This window comes from Balaenoptera ricei, chromosome 5 (genome assembly GCF_028023285.1).
Source record: "Balaenoptera ricei isolate mBalRic1 chromosome 5, mBalRic1.hap2, whole genome shotgun sequence".
NCBI lineage: Eukaryota > Metazoa > Chordata > Mammalia > Artiodactyla > Balaenopteridae > Balaenoptera > Balaenoptera ricei.
The window spans coordinates 42,565,509-42,592,147 of NC_082643.1; the positions used below are offsets into that span (position 1 = coordinate 42,565,509).

Consider the following 26,639-nt stretch of genomic DNA (forward strand, 5'->3'; position numbering starts at 1 on the left):
TTAAATTAGAACAGTGTTTTCCATCTTTGTCACATCATAGCACACATAGAGCATGGTACCATTTGTACAGCACACTGGGCAAAAAGATGGGCTACCTGTGGCTGGAGGGAAGTAGCCCAGGAACTGCATTTCTGTAACCCATGTTAGGGAAACTTTGACTTGGAAGAGTCATCTAAGATTCATCTAAGGTCACTTAGCTAATAAGGAATAAGTGACATGGAAAATACTTTAACATTTTTCTAACTTTTATGCAAAATAAGGAAATATTGTCATTTTCAGGATAATACATATTTCCTTCCTACTTGATTTTTTCTGGAGATTGCTTTTTTTCCCTTTAAATCAGCTTTAAGCATCTGTCATGATACATATGACAAGTAGTCATTTATGCTGTTTGAATACCCGATTTGTGACCTGTGATGTTTTGGGGATGAAGGAAGTTTATTCAGCCTTCTAAAATCCAGAGTATAATTACCTTCAAAGTCCACACCAATCTTGAGAATGACTATTGTCTAAATTACTATGGGCTTTCAAATACCTCATGGAATTTACAAAAGTAAATGTGACACCAATCATACTACCGTCACAGGCCACAGGAGAAACAATGCATTTCTTAGTAACCATATCCTGAAACCAGTTACTAGCCTAAAGTAAGCAGTACTTGAATTTTTTTTCTTTGGAATGGCCTGTTTCCTTTTTCATTTGCTGGGTTTTTGTTTTGTTTTGTTTTTTATTTATTTTATTATTTTATTTTATTTAAAATTTTTATTTTATATTGGAGTATAGTTGATTTACAATATTGTGTTATGTTTTGTTTTTTAAATCAGAAAACGAATAAAACCAACTTGTCCTGATTTACCTGGGACTATCTGAGTTTTGGCATAGAAGGCCCACATCCCAGGAAACCCCTCAGTCCTGGGCAAATGGAGATGTTTATTCACCCTGAGTACTAAGTAACCTTCAGATAGTCCTAAAGTAGACCATTGTTTTCATGTATCTGTGGCCATATCAAGTGACTATCAAAATACCAATTCTACTTGCTATCGATGGTAGCTATAAATGCCTCTACGTTACTGTACCAAAGTTTGGTTTGGCTTAGAACAATACATAAAATAATAGTGTTTAATTGGAATATTTCTAAGTTTTATTCATATTTTCTGTAGATGCACTATTTTTCTTTCTCTCTTGTGAGCATAGACTGTGCCATACCATAACACCTAGAACATGGTAGAAAATCAGTAAATGTGTATTAACTTAAATGTGCACAAATGGATAGACCAATTTAAAAGCATAAGAAAAGAATCAGGAGAAAAGAATCACTTAAAAAAATTACAAATGTTGCCGATTACCAGTTTGGATACCCATTTGTACTTTTAATCTATCCGTTATAAGATGAAAATGAAAAATCATATCATTTTTCTTAATATGAAGGGACAGCTAGTAATAATCTAACTGGAAAAAGACATTTTAAAAAGAAAACTCAGTGTTATGTTTTGAGCTGACTTTCTTGTTTGCATGCTATCTTCTGTTGGCAGCAGTGAGATAGATATGACAAAAACATGGTCCTGAATCAACATGTAGATGACAGAGACGAAGTGGATGAAGATAATACCATAAAATGCAATAATGGGCTATATGTAGTACTATGAAAATAGAAATGGAGTTGTAAATTTTGTAGGTGAGGGTAGGAAGAAAGATAAGGAATTAAAGTTTCAGACATGAACAGACATTTAAATTGAGAGTCAGATGGAGACATGGGGTGTCTAGAAACAATAAATGGTAGATGAGAACTGCAGAGAGCTTTTGAGTATTAGAGGAGGGAAATGATAGTGGATATGTAGAAAGGGGCCAGATCTTGGAAAGGATTGTTGCTTAGGCGCTCTCTCCTCCCCGTCTCCCGGCTACTGCATTAGTTCAGGCCCGGCCGCTCTTACTGTTTTCTGTACTAGTTTCCTAATTGCTCTCGCCTTCCTGCTCTTTAGTCTGTGGTCTATACTGTCACCAGCTAATTTTCTAAAATCTGATTCTATGACTCCTTTATAACACTTCATTGGGTCTCCAGTCCCAGCAAAATGAAAGTAAAACTAAAATGGGAGACCACACGCATAGGTCATTGAGCATGTATAAACTGGTGGGGCACTTAACCCGCTCTCTAACCCCAGACAGGGTATATGAGTGATGAGCCTCAATTGCTCCCTTTGTACAGTAAGGAGCGTATAGTAATAAAATCTACCTTGTAGGGATGACTTGAGAAATAGGTGAGAGCATGTATTTAAAGTGCTTAGCTTTATGCCTGTTATATAATAAACACTCATTACAGATTAGACATTATTATTGTGGCTTTTCAGGAGTCAGCAGTTTTGGACTCAGGTTCCTGAAACATTCTGTACCATATGGCCTGAGCTCCTGTGTATCTTCCAGGTGATCTTTCCCCTGTTGTTTTAATTCCTACACTTTGCCATTCTACTCCTGGCAGCGGTGATCATTCCCTTTTATATTAGCCTGAATGTACTGCCATTGTTACACACAAGAGATTAAATCATAGTTATTAACAAACCTGCCTCTGCTCTAGACTGCAGTCTTCTGAAGGGCAGGAATCCTTCATCATTGCATGCCAAGCTCCCAACACACTGACTGACATACCCTAGGCATTCAGGAAATGTTTAATGTCAAAATTAATAAACAGATCAACGGATTATGCTAACCTGTTGATCGCCAGCATGGAAAAACTTTCTATTCCAAACTGTACCATGGAAAGATTTTTATAATTATTATAGCATATTTCTTAACAGTGCTGAAATGTTCACCATAAGAATGTCTAAAATTTCTTCCTTTAGTAATCTTTGAAAATAATGTAGAAATTTTTTTGTGTCAGTGATGGCTATATCCTTCAAGTGCCCTTCCAACCCTAAGAATCTACAATAAAAATAAAAGTGATAGTAAAGCAACTACTAACATATAGTTTAGTACTCAGTGTATCCTTGCATTTGTTATATAACCCTCATATTAACCCTAAGCTATATGTACTATTATATCCATTTTATAGGAGAGAAAGGTGAGGTGTAACAAAATTAGTTTGCCTAATAAGTTCATGGTTAAAATCTTTTCTAAATCCTAAAGTTTATGTTCTTTGAAACATGCTGCCTCTTAATAGTCAACCTAATACATACCTTACTAAATAACAAACTTCTCAATATTTGTTTACAGCAAATTTGTCCAAATAGGAAATATGTATTTGTCAGCATGGAGTCATTTTAATTTTTTTTCAGACATTTAAAAAGTTATTTTGATATATAATTTTCTGGCTTAAAATTTGAGCTTACTTAGCTGTACCAAGTACAGTTATGTCTATCTGTCTATCTGTCTATTCACTTATTTACCGGTTTGTTTTCCAGAAAACCGTGGACTGCATGACAACGATGTCAGTGCCTTCCACCCTGGTTAAATGTTTATATCTGTTTTTTGACCTTCCACATGTGCCTGAGGCAGTTGGAGGTGCGCAGAATGAGCTACCTCTAGCAGAACGTCGTGGACTACTCCAGAAAGTTTTTGTACAGGTATGGAAGGTGCTATTTGCCTGGCCATCTGTACCAGTCTATCTAAAGTGTAACAGGTACACTCCTTAAATAGATGTCCTGCCTATTCAATTTTCTATAGTATTTCATACTGTTTATTATAAGTTCACTTTATCTCATCTGTCACATTTCTGGAATCTGCACATTTCTTTTGAAGAATATTCGGATGAGGGATTAACAAGTTTGTTTCTCTGAACAGAGGTTACCTTTGATGTAGCAAAAACATCTCTAAAATGAACTAAGCAAGGAAAACTTTTATTGACAATATAATTAAGTTTTGCATAATATTTCTTCTAATGTCAAGAGATTCTGTTTTGTTGCTGTCTGTATATAGGAAGTCCTTAGCCTATAAATATTTAGCTTAGAAAAGACAGTTTATTTTTAGTGGCTGCTGCCATCTCCTCTCCTCCCTGCCTATAAAGCCCTTCTTTCCCACCGTTGCCACTCTTCTTTTAATAGCATTAGCAGATTAAGTATACCTTTGTTAGCTGGCCGGGAAATATTGTCATCATTTTGATATCCTTTCTTGGGAGAAAATTTTCAAAACAAGCAAACTACAAACATTTAGAATATAATCTGTCCATGTAAAAATACATGTTTGACACAAGACGATAGGTACTGCATGGTTCCATTTATAAGTAAAGTGGTCAAACTTTTAAAAGTAGAGTGTTGGTTGCCAGGGGCTGGGAGGTGGGGAAAAGAAAGTTGTTGTTCAGTGTTACAGAGATTCAGCTTTGCAAGAGGAAAATGTTCTAGAGATGTGTTGCACAACAATGTGCATGTAGTTAACACTACTGTACTCTATATTTGCAAATGATTTAAGATGGTTAAATTTTGTTATGTGTTTTTATGCCTCAATTTAAAAAACCAACACCTGTTTGAGTCCCATTTTCTGAAATAAGATGCCAAGGATTTTGGGAAAGATTAAATGAATAATAACCAGAGCTATGGTTCTCTGCTTCAGACATAGTAGACATGAAATAAAAATATTTATTTTTTAATAAATAATTGTGATTCCTGCTGTTGCCACCACCAGCGCCATAACCTGTGAGAGTAGGAAGAGAGAACAGAGAGGACAGTGGATCTGCAGTAGGTGCGGTAGAGTTGGGGACCCATGTTGATGACACCTGGTGTAACTGGGGTCGTTGCTCCAGGAATGCTCCAGGCTTTGTTGAGGTCTAGCAATGAAGATCGGGAAGAGGGAGACCCAGACAGTTTAGAAAGGAAAAGACAAGATTATCAATAAAATGCTAATTCAAAAAAACATTTATTGAACACTTGATTTATTAGATACTTTTGTGCTGGTGTTTAGCATCCCTTATCTCGTGTTAATTTACAAGACAATCCATGACTTCAGAGCTTCTGTTTTCCTCAAAAATGATGATGTGAGTGAATGGCAGAAACGGGATTAGACCTGAGGTTTATCTAATCCCTCAATTAGATTGGATGAGAAGAGCAGTGGGAATAAATAAAAGAGTAAATCACATAGGAATTAAAGCTATTTTAAGACACTGATGAATGGAGTGGGTTAGTCTTTGCTAATCAGACTAGAGCCCTATTTCAATAAAGCCCTTCTGTAGAACTAATTAATACCTTAGGCAATAAATGGCAGCTGAATTTTTTTTTTCTTCCACTTTTATTGAGCTGTAATTGCCTTACAGCACTGTTGAAGTTGAAGGTGTGCAGCATGGTGATTAGACTTACGTACATCATGAAATGAGGACCACAGTGTTTAGTGAGCATGCATCATCTCGCTTAGACACAACATGAGGAAGCTGAATTTTGTATATTTAACACTAAATAAGTAGCAGAGATTTTTTTCCTAAAACTTAATTTTTTCTATATCTGAAAACACTGGGTGCTGACTTTGAACTAAATGTGGGATTCATTTTAGCATATTGGAATCATTGAATGTTAAAGGCCAAAAGGAACTCAAAAGAAAATGTAAAGGAAACGCTTCATTCACAGTTATGGAAACCGATCCACAGCAGGTGCGTGGCAGTGATTAGAGCGCAGCTCTCCCGCCACCTAGTCCAGTACTCCTTTAGTGCATCACTTACCTTTTTTACTTCCTCATTGAAGGCTGGACATTGTTTTCATCATTTTGTCTAGAAAAACAATGGACACAACTTATTAAATGTTTTCAGAACACATAGTGTTTATGATAGATGAAATCCCTATGTTTATATTTTGTGACAGATGGTTTCCTGGGACCTTAGCAGTTGGTACTGCTTCATGTAGGCTTTTTTTTTTGCATTTGCATTGATGTGGCCAATTACTGCTCTGCCACAGTTGGCTGAACTTTATAACAGAGTCCCTACAAATAGAAGTGGTTAGTGTAGGGGCCGAAGAGGAATGAGTAGACTCTTCAGTTTTCTCTTCTGTAAAATGAAAGGATTATACTAGATTATTTTAAGAATCCTTTTGCCTTTGAAGATTAAGAACTAGTTATCTTAAGAGTCAACATCAAGGAATTAAATCCAGCTTATTTTTGAGAACAAAGATTTGATTTGGAAAAAAGTATTTTATTTTCAGGTTTGTTTTTATGTTATAGATTAGAGAAATGACATCTGTCCCTCTAATCACATAAGGGTAGTGTGAAAACCAACAAAAAGTATAATCAACAATACACTCTTCTGAGCTTTTTTTTTCTTTTTTTGCTGCAATTGATTATCTTTTTTTCATATATCTTTTTTGTTGCATTTAACAGATACGGAAAAAGATACACATGTTACATGTATGAATGGAAATTCGGTATCCAACAATGTCTCCAGACATTTTTTTGGTGGGGGGGATTGCCTGTACTTACAGATTTTATAAATATTTTGTTTCTCTGAATTCTTAATTTTTTTCCCTGATATTTGGCAGCTATGAATTAGAAATTCTTGTATTTAAGTAAAATTTTGCATTGAAGGAAATAGGAAAAGGAAGATCTAGCTTTCTCGGAAAAAACATGATACTTCAAATACATTTTTCTGTTTAGTAGTTTCCCCACAAATATTAAAATACTCCAATTTTATTTTATTTATTTTATAAAGTTTAAAAAATATTTAGATGAGAAAATTTAGCACAGAGAAGAAAAATTAACTTTTTCTGACACCAAATCGAGATTAGAAGTAAAAGGTCCATTGAGGGCAGAAACCATAGCTGCATTCCCCAAGTAGCAGGCCCTTAGGGCTGTAAACACTTGTGCAGTGTGTATTTTGCAAACCATAGGTAAGGAATAAGTTCTTATTCCAGGGTTTAAGAAGTGTTGAATCATGCTTTAGAAGATTTTTGGCAACTAGACATAACTGATACTTCTGAATTAAAATGATTTTTTAGTTCTAATATCCCCTTCTACTTGTATAGAAGTTGGAACAATTTGAGAATACTTTTACTTTTAAAAACCTATTTTTACTTTCTTGTCTCCGTAAAACTGTTCCTTTTAGAGAAGAAAATTACATTTCACCTATGACAAACTAAGAATTAAGGAACCAAATTATCAATAGAAAACTAGAATGCTGATCTTGAAAGTTAACCTTTGATTTATTCCGTTTCATGGTAGGGTGCAACAATGCAAAAAAAAAAAAAAAAAATACCACGGTAAAGAGAGGATGGTAAACATAGAACATTTAAAAAAAAAAAATAAGCTGATAAAAGTAGAGGTGATTAACTGTCTTAACCATAACACACTTCTAAATTGTGGGTGTCTTTTTTAATGTTGCCTAAGTTAGAACACTCATCATTGTGGCTTTAATGATATCGCTCAGGACTAACCCTGAACTTTCAGAGTTTTTAATAATCAGATCTAGTCCTTTTCTAGCTCCTCCCTTTCCCCAACCATTCATTTATTTATGTACATATTTTGTTTGTTCTTTAGATCTTAGTGAAACTCTGCAGTTTTGTTTCTCCGGCCGAGGAGCTGGCTCAAAAAGACGACCTCCAGCTTTTATTCAGTGCAATAACCTCTTGGTGCCCTCCCTATAACCTGCCTTGGAGGAAGAGTGCCGGGGAAGTCCTTATGACCATATCCCGTCATGGTCTCAGTGTCAATGTGGTGAAGTATATTCACGGTGAATATCTCATAATGTATTCATTTTAGGTGCTTTGAATTTCCTCCACTTTTCTCTCCTCATATGATGGGAAATTTGTTTTTATCTCTCAGTTCTCCAAAGATTCTATTTTAAATTAAAAGTATGTTTGCCAGGAGAAAAAAATTTATTTTTTGTTTGTGAGGCATTTCAGGTGTAAGAAATTCTCATGTTCCAAATGATGGATATCTACAAGAGTTAAAATAACTGCTTTGTTATGTAAATGATCAATTGTAATATAATGTAAGTTCTATGTCATAACCTATTCTTCCCTCCTTTTTTGCTGAATAGAAAGAGTGTTTTTGAGAAGCTATAGTTAAAGTCTTTCTGAAGATATTTCATAAGTAGACAATCTGTCCAATGCAGCATAAATAAAATTAGGTAGATTGTTTATCAGCACTGAGGAGAAATTGTCCATTCTGTTTTAACTCATATATAAATATGTCAGCTATCCCTTAAAATGTCTAATTAGGAGAAATAGGAGACAGTTGTAGCGTCTCAAATAGTCCATTTACGTATATATATATATATATATAGATGTGTGTATATATATCTATATATATATAGATACAGATATAGATACACATAAACTGAAGAATCTTTCAAAATAATTTTTAGTACAACTATTCACTTACCTGAGGTCAGTGAGTCATTCAGTGTTTCTTACCTCCGTTCTTATGTTAAGTCTTGTTAGTTTTTGTTACGTGACACTGGGTTTCTTAAGACAAATAAATTTCATTAAAGGTAAGAGAGGGAATGTCTTCTTTGAAACACCTCCAATCCCAAAAGTCATTATGGGGTATAACTGTGTTTTAAACTAGTAAATATATACTACAAACATAATTTTTAAAATTTTATTTCCTTAAGTATTTCTGTATGTCAGTAGTCTATATTCACTCTAATTAGAACTTTTAACTAATTAGTAGATTTTTCTTCTTAAACTTAGAAGATAGTTTTTTTATTTTTTCTACTTTTTACTATATTGATAAAGATCAAAAATATCATATGGCAGCAGGCAGTCATTTTGTTGAATAGTAAAACATCTAAATATGATGCAGAAACTGTAATAAATGTCAACTAATTTTTAACATTTCCTGTATTACCCTTTGTTTACTACTTAGAGGCAGAGCTTCCTCAATCAATTTGAATCTTACATTTGCTTTTAGAATGTGTAACATTTGTCTTACAATATTTTATAGATACGCTAAAATTTAATGTTTCATTAAACACCAGTTAAGAATGAAGGAAATTTTCTTAAGCAGTTGACAAATTATACATATATATACTTATTCAATTCTTTATTTTTACAGAAAAAGAATGTTTATCTACGTGTGTTCAGAATATGCAGCAATCAGATGACCTGTCTCCCCTAGAAATTGTTGAAATGTTTGCTGGGCTTTCTTGTTTCCTCAAAGATTCCAGTGATGTTTCCCAAACTCTTTTGGATGATTTTCGGATATGGCAAGGATACAGTTTCCTTTGTGACCTCTTGCTTAGGTAAAACCCCATAATTTAAGAATATATTTTAAATTTCTACTCAGTCTTTTCATCGAAGGAAACAATGTAGTTTGGGGTTATAGGGAAGAAGAAATCAACCAATCACTTTTTTAATGTATACTTTATCCTCTTAGCTTTAATCACTTCTTTTTATTCCTGTTCTGTCAAGAGAGTTCAAAGAATGAATTTACAGTTAATTTGGAAAATGTAGGCTGCAAACATGGAGTCAATGGTTAGATGTGAAGAAGAAATCTGCTCATCTTTAGTAGCTGAGGGAGAAGAGTTTGAACTAATTAACATCTTCCTGAAGTATAAATTCTTCTTGCTTAATTATATTTTTGATTTTCCTTATCAGTACCTCCAGTGTTATTATTAATGTAGTTAATAATAAGAATAATGTTGTAGACTGAATGAGACATTACAAATGTATATATAAAACAAATGTCAGTCTAAAAATGTTTCACTAGCCTCCTTTTTCATCCCAAATGTTCCATGTATATACTGGGAAAATGGCTGGTTACAAGTTTATTAGGAAGAAGATACTCCTGTCTTGCTACTTGTTCCTGGGCCATTAATTATTTTTAAATTATTTGATCTACTGTAAACCAGCACTATTTTCTAAACTTTTTATTTCTAACACCAGTTTGACCTCATTGCCATTACTTAATACTAGGCAACCCCCAAGAATATAATCTTGCATATATATCCTAATTTCCAAACGAGGACATATGAAAGTTTATGAAATAACTAATTCACATTACTAATTGATGCAGTCCTTTGAGAATTCAAGAGCCTTAAAAATGTTGACACTCTTTGACAAAATAATTTCACTTATGTTTATTGACCCTAAAGATATAATTCTAAGGCACACAAAGTTTTATGCATGTTAGTGCTCCTGAATTCTGGTATCTACTAGCTGTCCCACCCTCCACTCCCCAAATCTACGGTTGGCTCTCCATAGCCATTAAAAGCATATCTATTGCGAGTTTATACTAACACGGAGAGGCATGTGCATAACACTAGTTAGTGAAAAAAAACAGGTTACAACATTCTGTGTATGGTATGAAAATATTATTAAAACAAAACTTTTCACATTAAAAAAAGACAACTTTAAAGGAATTAAGACTGTTTTCAGAAATTGTTAGAGACTCTCAGAAGTTTATTTAAATGTACTGTAATGCGAGTATTTGAATTAATTAATGAAATACAGATAAAGTCTTACAAATCTTCCCAAGGAATTCACTTTTTAAAATTAACAGAGAAAAGCAATTATACTCCAGTAAAGATGTTAAAAAAAAAAATTAACAGAGAAAATATCTTAGGAAAGAAATGATTGATAAGGTTTTTGGTTATAAACAGTGAAACTTTTATAACCTTAGAGCCTTAAGGAACTTAAGCGATATTTAATCTAATCCTTTTATATTATAGAGACTTTCTATACCAAAGATTAGTGATCTACCTAAAATAATACTGTTAGTGGCAAAATCAGCATTTATCAGGTGTCCTGACTATTGGTATAATTTCTTTCAAATGCACCATCGTATCTTATAATAAAATTTGTAGATTTATAAAAATAGTATGTTGTCATATAGGAAAAAAATGTAAGAAGAAACTTCTTGTAGTACTCTATACATTTATGTATTGCATATAAAATTGAAATTTTCTTTCTGTATTAAATTTGAAAATACAACACAAGAGAAAACATATTTGCTAAATCATACTTTTCCTAGATTGGAACAAGCAAAAGAGGCAGAATCCAAAGATGCCTTGAAAGATCTGGTTAATCTGATAACTTCCCTAACAACATATGGTGTCAGTGAACTAAAACCAGCTGGTATTACCACAGGGGCACCTTTTTTATTGCCTGGATTTGCAGTACCTCAGCCTGCAGGCAAAGGTGAGTCTTTTTTTTTTTTTGCCCCCATTCTGAGCCACTCAGAGAAATAGAGGAAGAATGAATTAGTCAGATTTTGATTGCTCTTTATTTATGTTATTTATAGAAAGGTAATATGCTGTTTTTCATTAAAGTTGGTGCTTTCTATGGTGTAATTTCTTGAGTGACAGTCTTTAGCAGATCAAATACTTGAAAATAATATGAAAATATTTTAAAAAGCAGTAAGATTTATATTTTAGTATTTCATTTTAATATTCAAACAGTTTAATAATCCAAATATGCCTCTGTCGAATGTTGACACTCCACACATTTCCAGTTTATGTGGATGGAACTTGATTCACACTCTGATCTCTATACCTGTCTCTATATAAGAGGTATATAGAAAACACAGGGGTACATGCTTATATTTTATTTAAGCAAACCTACGTACAGAGAAGTTACATTACATATTTTTGGGTCAGAGAATAAATTTTATAGTTCAGATTTCCTAACTTTGGTTCTTCATCTAGTGATCTTTTACTAAGAAAATTTATTGTATAATTAATAACAATTATGTAAGAGTGCAAGCTAGTTTTATTGTTTATTTTCATTTTTTAAATGCATAATAACCATCTGAAAGAATCTGAGCCCACAGGCCTCTAATAGTTCCTTTCACATTATTGTTACATACTAAGTATTCAATACAATTATGATATTTGCATGTAAAATTTAACTAGCCAAAAAATATCAGAATGTCTGGTTATTTAAATTTCACAGTACGTTATCTATGTATTTTATGACATAGAAGCTAGCAGTTATAAATTTTTAAGTCAGTGAGAATAAATAGATATACTAGAATATCCTAAATTTAATTTACTGGAGAAAATTATATTGAAAAGTCACAACTTAGATTGAAGTTGTCAAACTAACTTCCATAAGATGTACCCTCAGTGTATAGGTTATACAGAACTTTTTAAATAAGCAAAATCTGGGAATATCTTACTGAGCAGTTCAAGGCTTCATTTTATTTAATATTAAGGAACAATATTAAATTAACTCTTCTAATTCGTAGACTCTAGCTTGAGTATTCTACAATTAACTCTTTCTATGAGTTCAAACTAAAAATAGCTCAGCAATATACATCCTATTTTAGATTTCATTGTTTCATTTGGTTACTCAGTCTGCTTGTAACACTCATGTAATATTTAGTTACAGTAGTATAATTTTGTAATTACACTACTATAATGAGATAATTAATGCATCTAAATTAACCTTCCTCATATGTCTGCCTGATTTTGCCTCATCCATAACAGGGATGATATGTACATAACCTAGCACCTCTGGGGGTTATTTTGAGAATTCAGTGGCATGTTTATGAAAACAAGGTTAGCTAGAAAGGATGTTGCCCTAAGAGTCAGAATTCAGGTAACCATGAGTAACCTAACCTTTCTAGATATCAATTTCTTCTTCAGAAACTTTGATGTAATATTCTATAAAATGAATGGGTCAAGCTAGGTCATTTTGAGTTTCATTTATAACTTAAAATTATCTCTTTCCCATGACCTACTTTGTAGAGTTATTATACAGGCTAAAGTAGATAGTTCTATTCCACATAAAGGGAATATGGAATGTGTTTTATTTTTTGTCAGCAGTATTGAGGTATAATTTGTATATATTAAAATGTATCCATTTTAAGTGTTGAGTTTGATGAGTTTAGGTAAATACATGTGGTTGTGCTCTCACCACCATAATCATGATATGGAATATTCCCATCCTTCTAAAAGTTTCCTTGTTCCTTTTTGTATTCAGTGCCCCCCTCATTATCCCCTTGCCCTGGTAACCACCGATCTGCTTTGGTTTTGCCCTTTCTAGAATTTCATAAACTAGACTCATAAATTATGTAGTTTCTTGTATCTGGCTTTGTTCATTTTCAACATTTATCCATGTTATTGCATATATCTGAAGTTCCTTTTTAATGCTGGATAGTATTTCATTGTTTAGATATCCTGCAATTTGTTTATCCATTCAACAGTTGATGGTGTTTATTTAACTGTCATGAATCAATGTACCAGAAACTTTCGTATAAAACAAGTCTTTGTGTGGACATATGTTTTCATTTCTTTGGGGTGATACCAAGCAGTGGAATTTCTGATTCATATGGTAGATGTATGTTTAACTTTATGAGAAACTGCCAAACTATTTTCTAAAGTGGCTGTCCCATTTTGCATTCACATCAGCTATGTATGAAAGTTTGCTTTACATCCTCAGAAACACTTGGTGTTATTAGTCTTAATTTTAGATATTCAAGTATGTAATAGTATCTTATTCTTTTTTATAATTTGCCTTTTCTAAAATATTTCAAGCATCTTTTTGTGTTCTTATTTGCTGTCTGTGTCTCTACTTTGGTTCAGATCTCTGTGTCTAATGTTTGATAGGATTGTTTGTTTTATTGGAATTTTAAAAGTTCTTCAGATATTCTGGATAAGTCCTTTATAAGATAGATACATTTTGTAAGTATGTTCTCTTAGTCTTGATGTGCCTTTTCTTGGTAGTATCTTTGATGATCACAAGTTTTTAATTTTGATGAAGTCCAAATTTATCACTTTCAAAATATTTTGTGGGTTTTGCCTCATACTGAAGAAATCTTAACCCAAATTCACTGAGATCTCCTGATTTCTTCTAGGAGTTTCATATTTTAACTCTTACACTAAGGTCTATGATACCTTTCAAGTTAATTTTTGTATATGGTAGGAAGTAAGGTTTGTTTGTTTGTTTTCCTGATACGGATATGCACACGTGCTAGGACTCTTTATTGAAAAAGATTATATAACGATACATCTGGAACTCTTTCTCAGTTCTGCTCCATTAATGTGTCTGTCCTTAAGCCAATACTGTATGGTCTTGATTACTATATCTTTAAAGTCTTGAAATAGAGTCATTTAAGTTGTCCAATTTTGTTCTTCCTTTTCAAGATTATTTTGGCTATTCTAGGTCCTTTGAACTTCCATATGAATTTAATAATTTGTCAATTATTGAAAACAAAAAAAAAAGCCTGCTGAGATATTCATTGGGAGTACATTGAATCTGTAGATCAGTTTGGAGAGACTTGACAGCTTAACAGTATTGAGTCCTTCAATTCATGAGCATACAACTATCCCTTATTTGGGTCCTAGTATTTTCTCTCAGCAATGTTTTATAGTGTCCATTGTATAGAACTTCCAGTTCTTTTGTTAAATTTATTCTTAAATATTTTATTCTTTTTGATACTGTTGTGAATAAAATTGTTTTTTTAAATTTCATTTTGGATTACGTGTTGTAGTTTATAGAAGAGATAATGGACTATTGCACAGGAATGGAGATGAGGAAATCCAGCTGTGATGAGGCCATGTTTATTTAACATTGATAGAATGAGGCAATGATAGTCCTTTACAGATTTTAACTCTTTGGTCTGGACTATTTATGAGTTGGAGCTGTGTATATTCTGATATATTTGACACTATCATACTTTTTGTCAGTTATTTCTTAGGGGTACTTTGGGGAATATTTTCTTTGACTTCACTGGTTTCCCTTTCATTATCTATGAAAAGAAAATTCCTGTTACCAAGGAATTTTTACCCATTCATTGATAATTACATTTAAAAGGGAAAACATAAATATATCTGCCTTATATTGCTCTGTACATAGAAACAGTTTACCTACCTTATTTTTACTGCTGATTTTAGGTCAAGTGAAACAGTATAGAAATATAAAATTTAAAAGGAAAAGTAGACTGAGTTATTAGTGAAGCTGGTAAATGTATCTGTGTGTGTATGTTAAAGCTTGAAAATGACTCCTGTTTCTATATTATATAGCAAAAGCTTTTTATAAAACTTTGTATCCTCACCAGCAGATAGATTTTTCTAAAGAAGGAAATTAAAGAAAAATGTAGCAGTCCTTCTGTTTAATAACGACTCCATGGTGGTTTTTTACCTTAACTATGCTAGAAACATCTTTGCAAGGTTGTACTCTGTAATTCATAGCTCTCCATAGCTTCCAAATTTGTTCCCTAAACACAGCGAGTGCTTTTAATACATGTTTAATAGAGAATATATCTCTTCATAAAAAAAGACCATACCTGTCTTTTTCAGAACTCTTCTGTGGCTTCACCTTTACAAACATTGTCTTGTAACACATTAATTCTCGTAACACATTAACCTATATAAAAGGATAATGTATTTTTTCCTTTCTCGTATTTTTGTTCACGCTAGTAACCAAAGTGCCTTGCATCGTTCATCATGGGTTTACTTTTGAGAGCTTTTTATCTCTTCTGGTTCACTTTGTATTGGATGCGAATGTGGCCAGGGCTGATGTTCAGCTGGCTTGCGGGAGTATATATAACCCTGAGGATTGTCTATAGCCAGCTGTCATTCTGATTGGTCACTCACATGTGTAATTCATTTGTTACTTTCTGTCTTATACTTCCTAAACATTTATTAATTTCCTCCCTTCTGGTAACAGCCCTACTGCCACTACCTTAGCTGAGGTTGTGCAGATCACTCACCTGCATTACCAGAGGGGTCTTTGTAACTGTTCCCCTTTCTATTCGTCTCTTCTCCTCAGAGCCATCCTCTGCAGTGTTGTATGGAATCTAACTCTGGTGACTTGGAATCTGAAAAACAATATTCAGTGTCTGTTTACTGAATGAACGCTTGCATTTCTTTATTTAGACCTTTATTCTTACTTCATTTTACATTTTGCTTATGCTTGTGTCATGTATAGGCTCTTTTTTCAAGCGTTCACTTTTACATTAGATTCTGAAAATAGGAAAGCTCTATTCTTTGTTGTATATACACTTATTCTTCTAAACCTTAGAATAATTCGTTTCTTTTGTTCCTGCTTATATAGACTTGAGAGTAATGAGATGGTGATTGTCATCTGTTAGAATGATTTCCTTACTTTACTCTTATTTTAGTTATTTGTGTGCTAAACAGATTTTAGTCAGTTAATGCAAATTTTGAAACTTATACAGGATACATCTGTTTAGTTAAAATATTAGAGCATTTATGTGTCAATATTTAGGGGATATTCCTGTCTCATATAGAGCAGTCTTTTAATTATCTTTTAGATTTAATTATGCTCCCTTCCCAATTAAATATTGTAGGAATTTAATGGCTATGACAGTCCTGAATAATTACTCCTGATACCGTCAACACTTCAAATGTGTATGCCACTAATTTTGGAATTAGAGTTCTGACATTCCTTTAGATCGTTTTTCCTGATAGAAATCCAAATTATTAGATTCTGTTTAGTTTCATTGTATATAAGGTGTACTAAATTTGGAAATAATATTACAAAATCTGTTTCTGCATTAGTCACAGGAATGATTGAATTTTACATGTTAGTATAAGACTGATTGGTTATTCCGTTGGTTAAAATGCTCTGCTCTTGAAGCTGGTCTTGGAGACCAGTTAGTCTTGATGTTCCGTGGTCATTTACTCTGATCAACCTACTTTAACTCCTTGCTAATGGCCCCTAGATGAATTGGATAGCAAGGGGGATTAAGGAGTAAGTAATGAATCAGAGCAGATTCATTACTGTAAGTAAAAAGAAATTACAAAGAGCCAAAATTCCTCTGACCACTGCATTTCTACTGTTATCTTTATAAGCAAGGATTACCACATTTTACATTTGACTTTTAATTGTGTGTATTTTTACACATTGTGTTCGGTTCAGCTCTTGGGGGTTGGTGGTTAATATGCCTTATCTTTTGTCAGTGACATCACTTAAAACCAGATCATGAAGATTAAACTCGGAAAAATCTAAATTTTCCCACATTACCCTAAGTTCAGCTCTTTCTAACTCCTTTCTTTATGGTGAGAATTGATATTGTCATATAGCCCAAAGATGCAAAATATTGATTAGAGTTATTCTTTAACCTTATTAGTCACACGTAGTCAGACTTGTACATTTGTATGTTCATCAGTCTATCAAAGCTTGGTTTTTGACTACCTGCAGGTAATAAAAAGTAAAGATGTACTCAAAAAGAGCAAGCATCACATTAATAAGGAACTGGAAGTAAGGATTTGACATTTGGCACACATGGAATAAGATTGTATGTTATAAACAAACAGAAAGTTAAAGTCACATATAAACTGAAGATTTTTAAAAAATCTTTGCATTATACAGATAATGTCCAAACCAGAATTTCTGAGCAGTCTTTCTAACCCATTTTATATTTTTCCTCATTCTGTGTTTATCCTCTTTCTAAAATGCAGCTGATTCTGTAAGGCTCTGTGTTAACTGTTTGGTCACTATTGCAAATGCTCTATATTCCTAATGGTTGTGAACCTGGGGACAGTTTTTACAGACAAACGCTTGTTTTCATTTGCCTCACATATTTCCTATGTTAATTTCTTTATAATGATTGTCACTAATTTTCCTCACAAGAGCTATTATATACAGATTTTTGTTTTTTCCAGTTGGTGTGTTTGAAAATCAGATATTTATAAATATAGCTAGTAGCTGGCCATAAATTGCTTTAACAAATACGTATGTAAACAAATTACACTTCCAGCTTGAAAACAAAATAAATTTCCGAATTAAAATTTCATGAAAGTTCTAATGTTATACTTAAAAATGTAAAACTGGAACTTAGAGAATTATTTTCCCCTCCTGTTTTCCTGCTGCCATTTTTGCTGTTCTTATGCCTGTTATCTCTTCAGCCTGAAAGCCTTTTCACATTGAGAGGTAACTGTTCTTACAGTCAAGGTCAACCTTACAGATAATAAAAATGACACTCCTGCACATTTCCAAACTCTGAAGCCTAGACCTGTATAATTTGCTTTATGTTTTCTAAAACAGTCTGATGTTTCAATATATACTATTCTGGAATCAGAATATTCATAATACTGCATTAAAAGCTTAAGTAGTGTTATTTATTTTTAATTAAATGACTGAACCTGAACAAAGAAGACCTTTTGTGAAAACAGGATGTATTCTTAGTAAATAGTTGATAGATGTTACAATTCATAATCTGTTTAAATAGACTTGTTTTGGGACTTCCCTGGTGGCACAGTGGTTAAGAATCTACCTGCCAGGGAGATCAGCTTGGTGCTTTGTGACCACCTAGAGCGGTGGGATAGGGAGGGTGGGAGGGAGGGAGATGCAAGAGAGAAGAGATATGGGGACATATGTATATGTATAACTGATTCACATTGTTATAAAGCAGAAACTAACACATCATTGTAAAGCTATTATACTCCAATAAAGATGTTAAAAAAATTAAATTAAATTAAAAAAAATAAAGATATTATTTTGCTTACCAAAAAAAAAAAAAAAAAAGAATCTGCCTGCCAATGCAGGGGACAGGGGTTCAAGCCCTGGTCCAGGAAGATCCCACATGCCACAGAGCAACTAAGCCCACGCGCCACAACTACTGAGCCTGCGCTCTAGAGCCCGCGAGCCACAACTGCTGAGCCCATGTGCCACAACTACTGAAGCCCGCGTGCCTAGAGCCCTTGCTCCGCAACAAGAGAAGCCACCGCAGTGAGAAGCCAGCACACTGCAATGAAGAGTAGCCCCCACTTGCCACAACTAGAGAAAGCCTGCATGTAGCAACAAAGACCCAACGCGGCCAAAAATAAATAAATAAATTTATTAAATTCCATATTTTAAAAATAAATAAATAAATAGACTTGTTTGCCACGATGAAAATATCACAAAGCACTGACTTTTGTGTTCTTGTTTTCTATTTTAGGTCACAGTGTGAGAAACATCCAGGCCTTTGCAGTTCTTCAGAATGCATTTTTAAAAGCAAAAACCAACTTCCTTGCCCACATCATTCTTGATGCCATCACAAATATTTACATGGCTGACAATGCCAATTATTTCATCCTAGAGTCACAGCACACACTGTCACAGTTTGCAGAAAAGATTTCTAAACTCCCAGAAGTACAAAACAAATACTTCGAGATGCTGGAGTTCGTCGTTTTTAGCTTAAATTATATCCCTTGTAAAGAACTTATTAGTGTTAGCATCCTCTTAAAATCTAGCTCTTCTTACCACTGTAGCATTATTGCAATGAAAACACTTCTTAAGTTTACACGACACGACTACATATTTAAAGACGTGTTCAGGGAGGTGGGCCTTCTGGAGGTCATGGTAAACCTTTTGCACAAATATGCTGCCCTCTTGAAGGATCCAACTCAGGCACTAAATGAACAAGGTAAAGCACTTTCCATAATTTTATTTTTATTTGACAAAGGGGTTTGAGCAGGGTGTTTTGTTCACGTTTTGCCTGTCATTTTTTTATTGATTTGAATTACTTAGTAATGTGCATTATTATGAGATCCTTGTGAATGTTTCCCACAAGTTAACTTGTTCATTCAACCTCTATTAGGGAATTGGGGAAAGGCAGGGGGTTGGGGGGGACAGAAATATGTTGTGGTGGAAGAGAATTTAAGGTAAAAACTGAGGAAAACATTTATGATCCACGTGACCAATGTCTACTACTTTGTTTCTAAGAGGGAATAAAAAAAGCTTCTAGAAACAGTTGGGATGTTTAGGTGCCTTGAAACGTTTTTTTTAATTATAGAGAGCAAATAAATACATCTCTTTAGTGATATTATGTATACACATATGAATTATCATTAGGTACCTTAAATTTGAGGTTTTTCGTCCTTTCTGATAAATCTGTTTAAAGCATAGTAGTATCTGCCACTTAGTATTAAACGTGTTGAATGAATTAATGCAAGTTGAATAGACAGCGCTATTCATAAACTTTTCATTCTCTTTGGTGCATTAAAAATCTAGCATTCTTCCGTTGACCTCCTTGATTAGGAAAGCACCTGTGAGAAGGATACATTTTACTTTGATTGGCATTTTCCTTTTTAATATTTGTTAGGTAGCTCTAGCTTTCTAGCCACACCAAAATGAAATCTATAAACATTGATTTTGACTTCACTTTTGGTAGCTGGTAGACATGTGTATCATTTTTAAAGGCTGTATTATGTAAGTTGTGTTGATGGTAAAAGTGATAGGAATTATTTTTTAAATTATTTAAAAAATCCTAAATCCAGAAAAAAATAAGCTTATAACTTCTGTGATTTGGACCTTTAATTCTTTTTTCCTAGGGGACTCAAGAAATAATAGTTCATTTGAAGACCAAAAACACCTGGCTTTGTTGGTCATGGAGACCTTGACAGTGCTTCTTCAAGGATCAAACACAAATGCAGGTAATTAGAAAATTTTCTAGCAAATGCTTTGGGAGGATATTACCTCTGGTTTGTCTTCTGTAATGATTCTTGCTTCTGAAATGCTCCTGTCACTTAGAGGAAAAACTATTGATTCAGTGATGGCACCATCGTATCTCTAGAAATGCAATACTTTTGACCTTCCTAAGTTTATGAATGACAAAATATATAACATTATTATTACTTCAAAATATATTCTTGTATTGTATGCCTTGTGTTTGAAGTATTCTTTTTCTGTTTTTTTACTTATATAGTGCAGACTCTTCATCAAATAACTTTGCTTATTTAAATATTTTCCAAAACATGGTGATTCTCTTAATTATTTAGTAATTCAAGTCAGAGTATTATAATGTTACAACCTTAGGGAAATACTGAAAAGAATAAAACTTGCCTCTCCCAGGTAAAAATGGATTCAGAAAATCTTTTGTTTATCTTTAATCTCAACTTTTCTTCAATCTTTTTCTACCTGTCATTAATAAACGGTCCAACTGTATTTATAAAATATCACACTTGCTTTTGAAAAAGATTACTTAAAATTTTAGCCAGTGTCAAGAACCTCCCAGGCACCAATGTCAATACAACTTGAAAGGAATAAGTGATGAGGAGGTGAGTTCAGATGAGTAGGCTGAGCCCAGATCATATAGAGCTTTTTTAGGCCATGCTGAGGAACTTGAATTGTATTTTAAGTGTTATGGCAAGCTAGAAATGAATGAGTTAATGAACAAATAAATGAACTAGCAAACACACAAATGCATGCCTATTTGCCTGAATGCGGAGGAGCCCAATATGCAACATATTTAAAATATATCGTGTGTCCTAGACACCATGCTAGGTGTTCAAAATGCAGAGATAATTCTTAGACTTACCTGGTGGTACAGTGGTTAAGAATCCACCTGCCAATGCAGGGGACACGGGTTCGATCCCTGGTCCGGGAAGATCCCATGATCCCTGGTCCGGGAAGATCCCACATGCCACGGAGCAACTAAGCCCGTGCGCCACAACTACTGAGTCTGTGCTCTAGAGCCCGCGCACTGCAACTACTGAGCCCGCACACCACAACTACTGAAGCCTGTGCGCTCTAGGGCCTGCGTTCTGCAACTACTGAGCCCACGTGCTGCAACTACTGAAGCCCACGCGCCTAGAGTGCATGCTCCGCAACAAGAGAAGCCACCGCAATGAGAAGCCCGTGCACCGCAACGAAGAGTAGCCCCCACTCGCCACAACTAGAGAAAGCCCGCGCGCAGCAACAAAGACCCAGCGCAGCCCCAAAAAAAGGATAATTCTCGCCCCAAAGGAATTACAACCTGATGAAGAAAGATGTAAACACATAATTGTATAAGTAATTATTTAAGTACAGTTTTGGTAAATGCCAGTACAGAATTGAATGAATTTAGAAGGTAATACAAGCAATAAGTATGATAAAATTTAATGGGTATGATACTAACATTTTGTCTGTGGTATCATAATCTCCTTATTTCCACTAAGTTTAGTTAGCTGAAATAGTCAGAAATGTAATGAGGATGTACTAACAATTTATTTGGCAAATTAGCTTTTTATGACATGATCTAGAGTTACATAGGAAGAGACTGAACAATTCCACTGAAGAGTTGACCCTATAAGACCAAATGCCACTTAATCCATCTCCCAGCGTGCCAGAAATTTTCACAAAGTTCTTTTCTTATTGACTGTCTTTTCCTTGTTAAGAAAGGTGTTATTAGCTGTGTGATCTCAAGCACTTAAAATAGTATTTCGCTCATAGTAAGTATTCAAAAAATTATTAGCCATTATGATTGTCTAATGGGCACTACCTGACAACCAGGAAGTAAGTAAACCTGGCCTTCCATGTGCTAAATCTCAAGCACATGACTTACATTCACTTCAAGGTTATAGAATTCTTATGAAGTTAGCAAATAGAAAGTCACTAAATAGAACAGTGGCCACTTCCACAAAATATACTGACATTTATTCCTTCAGGAAACATTTTTTGAAACACAGGCCAGAAGGAAATCAAATTCTAATGGGGGACCAAATATATAAGCAAATAATACTAAGACTGATACAAACTATTACAATTGTGGCATATACAAGGTACTCTGAAAGCATAAAGGATAGAACAATTACTTTGGAGGAAATGCTAATTGATGATTTAGATCACTTGGTCCATTTTTTTTTATATACTCAAAAGATGGTATTTGACATAAGAATAGTATCATTCATGGTCAAAAGCACAGGCTATAGAACGTGCCTATATAGGCATAAATCCTGCTGGCTGCTTGCTAGCTGTATGGCTGACCTTGGCCACTCAACTTCTTGAGGAGTTACTCAACTTCTGTGTGTCTCATATGTTCATCTGTGTAGTAGGGGGTGAGGATTAAATAAATCAATCTACATAAAGCCTTTGGGACAGTGCAGTGACTAATGCTTTCTGTTACAGCGTTTGTCTTCTTTCTGTTTGTGTGCTCTACTAACTAAAAAAGTTTGGTTCCTTGTAATTTTTCTCATTGCAGAATAACTTATTCCATTGTTTTCTTGCTACTGTTTTAGAAGCCTTGTTCAGTTTAAACCTCATTTATTTGGGATATTGTTCATCTAAAAGCCTTTTAGTAAACTGATTTCAAATATTGTTCAGTAAAGCCTCTACATAAAAATATTGGCCTCTTTGGTATCTACCTATGAAATTTCCGAATAGTCTAGATTTGGAGAAGTTGGACATGTTGACCATACCAGGACATGCTTTTTTTTCTTTTCTTTTCTTTTTTTTTTTTTTTTACAGTTCCTCCCTCTCTCTCCTTTTTTTTTTTTCCAAATTTATTTATTTTATTTTTGGCTGCGTTGGGTCTTCGTTGCTGCGCTCTGGCTTTTCTCTGGTTGCAGTGAGCAGGGGCTACTCTTCGTTGAGGTGTGTGGGCTTATCTTGTTGCAGAGCACAGGCTCTAGGCACACGGGCTTCAGTAGCTGTGGCGCGTGGGCGTAGTTGCAGATTCTTAACCACTGCACTACCAGGGAAGCCCCAGGGCATTCTTGCATAAAGGAAATCTACAGAAAATTTGTATATGCCTTTGCTGACAACCCACAGTTTTGTATTGTATTGTAATTGTAAATTTAAAAGGAGATTTTTCTATTGTAATTTAAAAAGTGAAATAGCTGGGTGGGTTTTATGTGCATTCTTTTGAGTTACTCTGTCTACAAAAAGATCAGGTTTTAATTCATTCGGCTTAGAATGTTTTAAGTTAGCCCATATTGTTCTTTTTTCTCCTTCCTCCAAGGAATTTTTCGAGAATTTGGAGGCGCAAGATGTGCGCATAATATAGTAAGGTACCCGCAATGTCGGCAGCATGCCCTGACGATGATCCAGCAGTTGGTGCTTTCTCCAAATGGGGATGATGACATGGGCACGCTCCTGGGGTTGATGCACTCAGCCCCACCAACAGAACTGCAGCTGAAGACTGACATCCTAAGAGTAAGTTTGATAAGTGTGTTGGTATGATTTTTGCTACTACAATCTGTGGCTGTTTTTAAATGACTTAAAACTATTATGAACTATTCTTGCAATTTTTCTTCAAGTCTAAAATTATGTCAAAATAATAACTGAAGAAAGGCCACTGTCTCTAACCTGGCCTCCAAGGGCCCTGGGGACGACAGCTGTCTCTTTTCCCTCTGACTCTCTCTCCTGAGACCCTCACCCTGTTCCTGCCACAGACATGACAGGAAGTATAGCTCCCTTCTAGAATCATGTATTTCTTTTATTAAACTTTTGCTTTATTCAGTTAATTTCTCATCAATAATGAGAAATTTGTGTGTTTTTCTTTATGCTGTTGTATGTTTCATCCTGTTTTGAGTATAATGACATTTTTTTTTTTTTTTTTTGGCCTGGCTGCATGGCTTGTGGGATCTTAGTTCCCCGACCAAGGATTGAACCCAGGCCCTGGCAGTGAAAGCGCGGAGTCCTAACCACTGGACCGCCAGGGAATTCCCATAATGACAATTTTGAGTGTGCATTTTAACTTAAAAGCAAGAATAATCTGACCACAATTTATCTCTTAGACAAGGAAGACATCTACATGCATATCAATATTGAGGAACATTTGTATATTTGAGGGGATTGTTGGGGTAAAAACAAGCGCCTTCAAAAGTTGTTAAGGTTGCCAACTTTTTAAACATACATTTTCCTCCTTTCTTGGTACCTTTGTAATTGGATTTGTAAAATATTGGTAGATAAAGCCAACAAGAGGCGATTAACTGACCTGTAATTTTAAAACAGTGCTGTTCTGATAAATGGTGATAACTGACTCTGAGACAGGAGGAAGACAGGAGCAGGTCCTGATATTGCTGCATTTACTGATTTCCATGGTGTCAGTACTCCCACTGTGACCTGTTTCAGGCAACTAATGTGTTACTGAATGTGGCTTGGGAAGAGGTGTACAGTAGTTCCCCATTGTATAATATCTCAAGGCCACAAATAATAATAAAATATAGAAAATAACTAAGAAGTACAGAGTTTTGAGTATTTATTACTTTTGTTTTTAAAATAATTAATTTAGTTTTAAATTTATAGAACTTAATTTTTAATTATGGTTATGTTTTTAACAACTGGTATGCAGAATTCCAAAAATAAAACTGTTGGCTCTCATGACCGGTATGAGCTGGCTCCAGCATTCCACTGCTTTGAGGGCATGAAGTAGTGTTGGAAGGCAGCGAGGAGGATTTGGGATTCCAGTTTCAGTTTCCATTTTTGCTTCATTCAGAATTGCTTCTCACGGTCTCCATTCAGTTGAGACAACCACAGACCTATGTAGTTTAATTTGTAATATGTAGTATTTTATAATTCTGCCAATGTACAAATTTGAATTGTAAGCATTAGATTTATGCAAATGGAGTTAATATGTAGCTGATGGTTTTGCCTAATTAACCACCTAGCATCTACATCTCCTTGTAGCTTTGGCATTTGCTACATTATCATTAATTATTGATTTAAGCAGGATATTAAGTTATTCATGGTATTTGAAATTTTCAGATACTGAGATTATGCTGTGATAATGTCACAGTGCCAACAGAGTAACCAGTTTTGAGGCAGTAGGAGGTGAACTTATCCAGAAGCACACAACATAGAGTACTTTTGGACTAAGGATTATTAAGCACTGTTTTTCTGACCCCTATCATAATTCTGACCAGCGATACGATTTTGTACATATTACTTTGACTCTTAACTCGTGCTTCCTCATATATAAAATAATACATGTCCAGTTTTTCCCCAGTGTGTTTTTGAAGATGATGATGGTTATGGGTTTTTATGCCAGGCACTTTGCTAAGGGTTTTACATGTATTTCCTGTAAAGTAAGTTCTTATTATTGTCTAGATTTTACATAAGAGGAAACTCTGGCACAGAAAGGTTAAGTAACTGACCGTAGTGAAATGCTTTTTAATGTTGGGGTCAAAATTTCCACCCAAGCGTTCTAACTCTAGCCCTTGCATTTAACCTTCAGGCTAAGTTATAAGATGCTTAAAAATAACAAAAAGTTATGAAGTCATGTTGTAAATAGGAGTTGATATTACAAGTACAGTTTATTAAATTTGAGAAGATACGGAAACAAAATGGAAACTTACTGCTTGCAGAATAATGGAAGGAATACACTGTATTTCTAAATTTTATTTACATACACAGATTGTACATTTTCTGTCTTTTAAAATAATAAGGTATAGGTATGTACAGTGGAATCTCATAATTTCTAAAGTATCAATAGTATATTTGAAAAAGATAATTATATATATTAATATTTAGCTTTTCCCTTTTGCAAATACTATTAGAAATGTATGAGATATTTTAATAAAATGGCCTTTTCAAATGTAATGACTGGGAAGATTGTAAATTGTGTCTTAAGCAAAATTAGGTTCTCATGGTGTTTCAGTTGCTGAAACAGGGAAAAAGAGCCTGTGTATCTGCAAACAGATTTCGAATTGTTCTTTGGGGCAGTATAGCTTCATGGTTAAGTGCATGAATAGGGGAATCAGACTGCCTGGGTTTAAATCCTATCTTTGCCATTGTATAAGCCTTTGGCAAATTATTTAACCACGTGGGGCCTCAATTTTTCATCTCTAAAGTGCGGATAATAATAGTGTCCAATGCATAGGATTATTGAGAGAATTAAATAAGCTAATGTATTAAAGCACTTAAAGAAGTACCTAATACATAGTAAGTGCCCCATAAAATGTTAAGTAATTTTATAATGTGTTATTTTTAATAATAAACTATGTTAAAAGTATGACAGTTCAGAAGATAACTGATAGTTATAAAAGATTGTTTTACCTGTTTGACCTTAAGAGCTATTCTGGGAAAGAGCATGCTTTCAGCCCTCAAGCCACAGTTCACTTTGCAAGAGAGAATGTCTAATAACTC

General features: G+C 34.2%; 1 protein-coding gene across 9 annotated transcripts in view; it reads left to right on the forward strand.

Moving 5' to 3' along the window:
• The window catches only part of WDFY3 (WD repeat and FYVE domain containing 3), a 273,474-nt gene that overhangs the window by 120,909 nt on the left and 125,926 nt on the right, over positions 1–26,639 (forward strand). For all 9 annotated transcript variants that reach the window (XM_059922695.1, XM_059922700.1, XM_059922696.1 and 6 more), the window contains 7 exons: positions 3,393–3,554; positions 7,435–7,627; positions 8,956–9,142; positions 10,873–11,039; positions 18,751–19,218; positions 20,126–20,227; positions 23,512–23,705. In XM_059922695.1, coding sequence (XP_059778678.1) covers positions 3,393–3,554; positions 7,435–7,627; positions 8,956–9,142; positions 10,873–11,039; positions 18,751–19,218; positions 20,126–20,227; positions 23,512–23,705 — 1,473 coding nt within the window. The remainder of the gene's footprint in view (positions 1–3,392; positions 3,555–7,434; positions 7,628–8,955; positions 9,143–10,872; positions 11,040–18,750; positions 19,219–20,125; positions 20,228–23,511; positions 23,706–26,639) is intronic.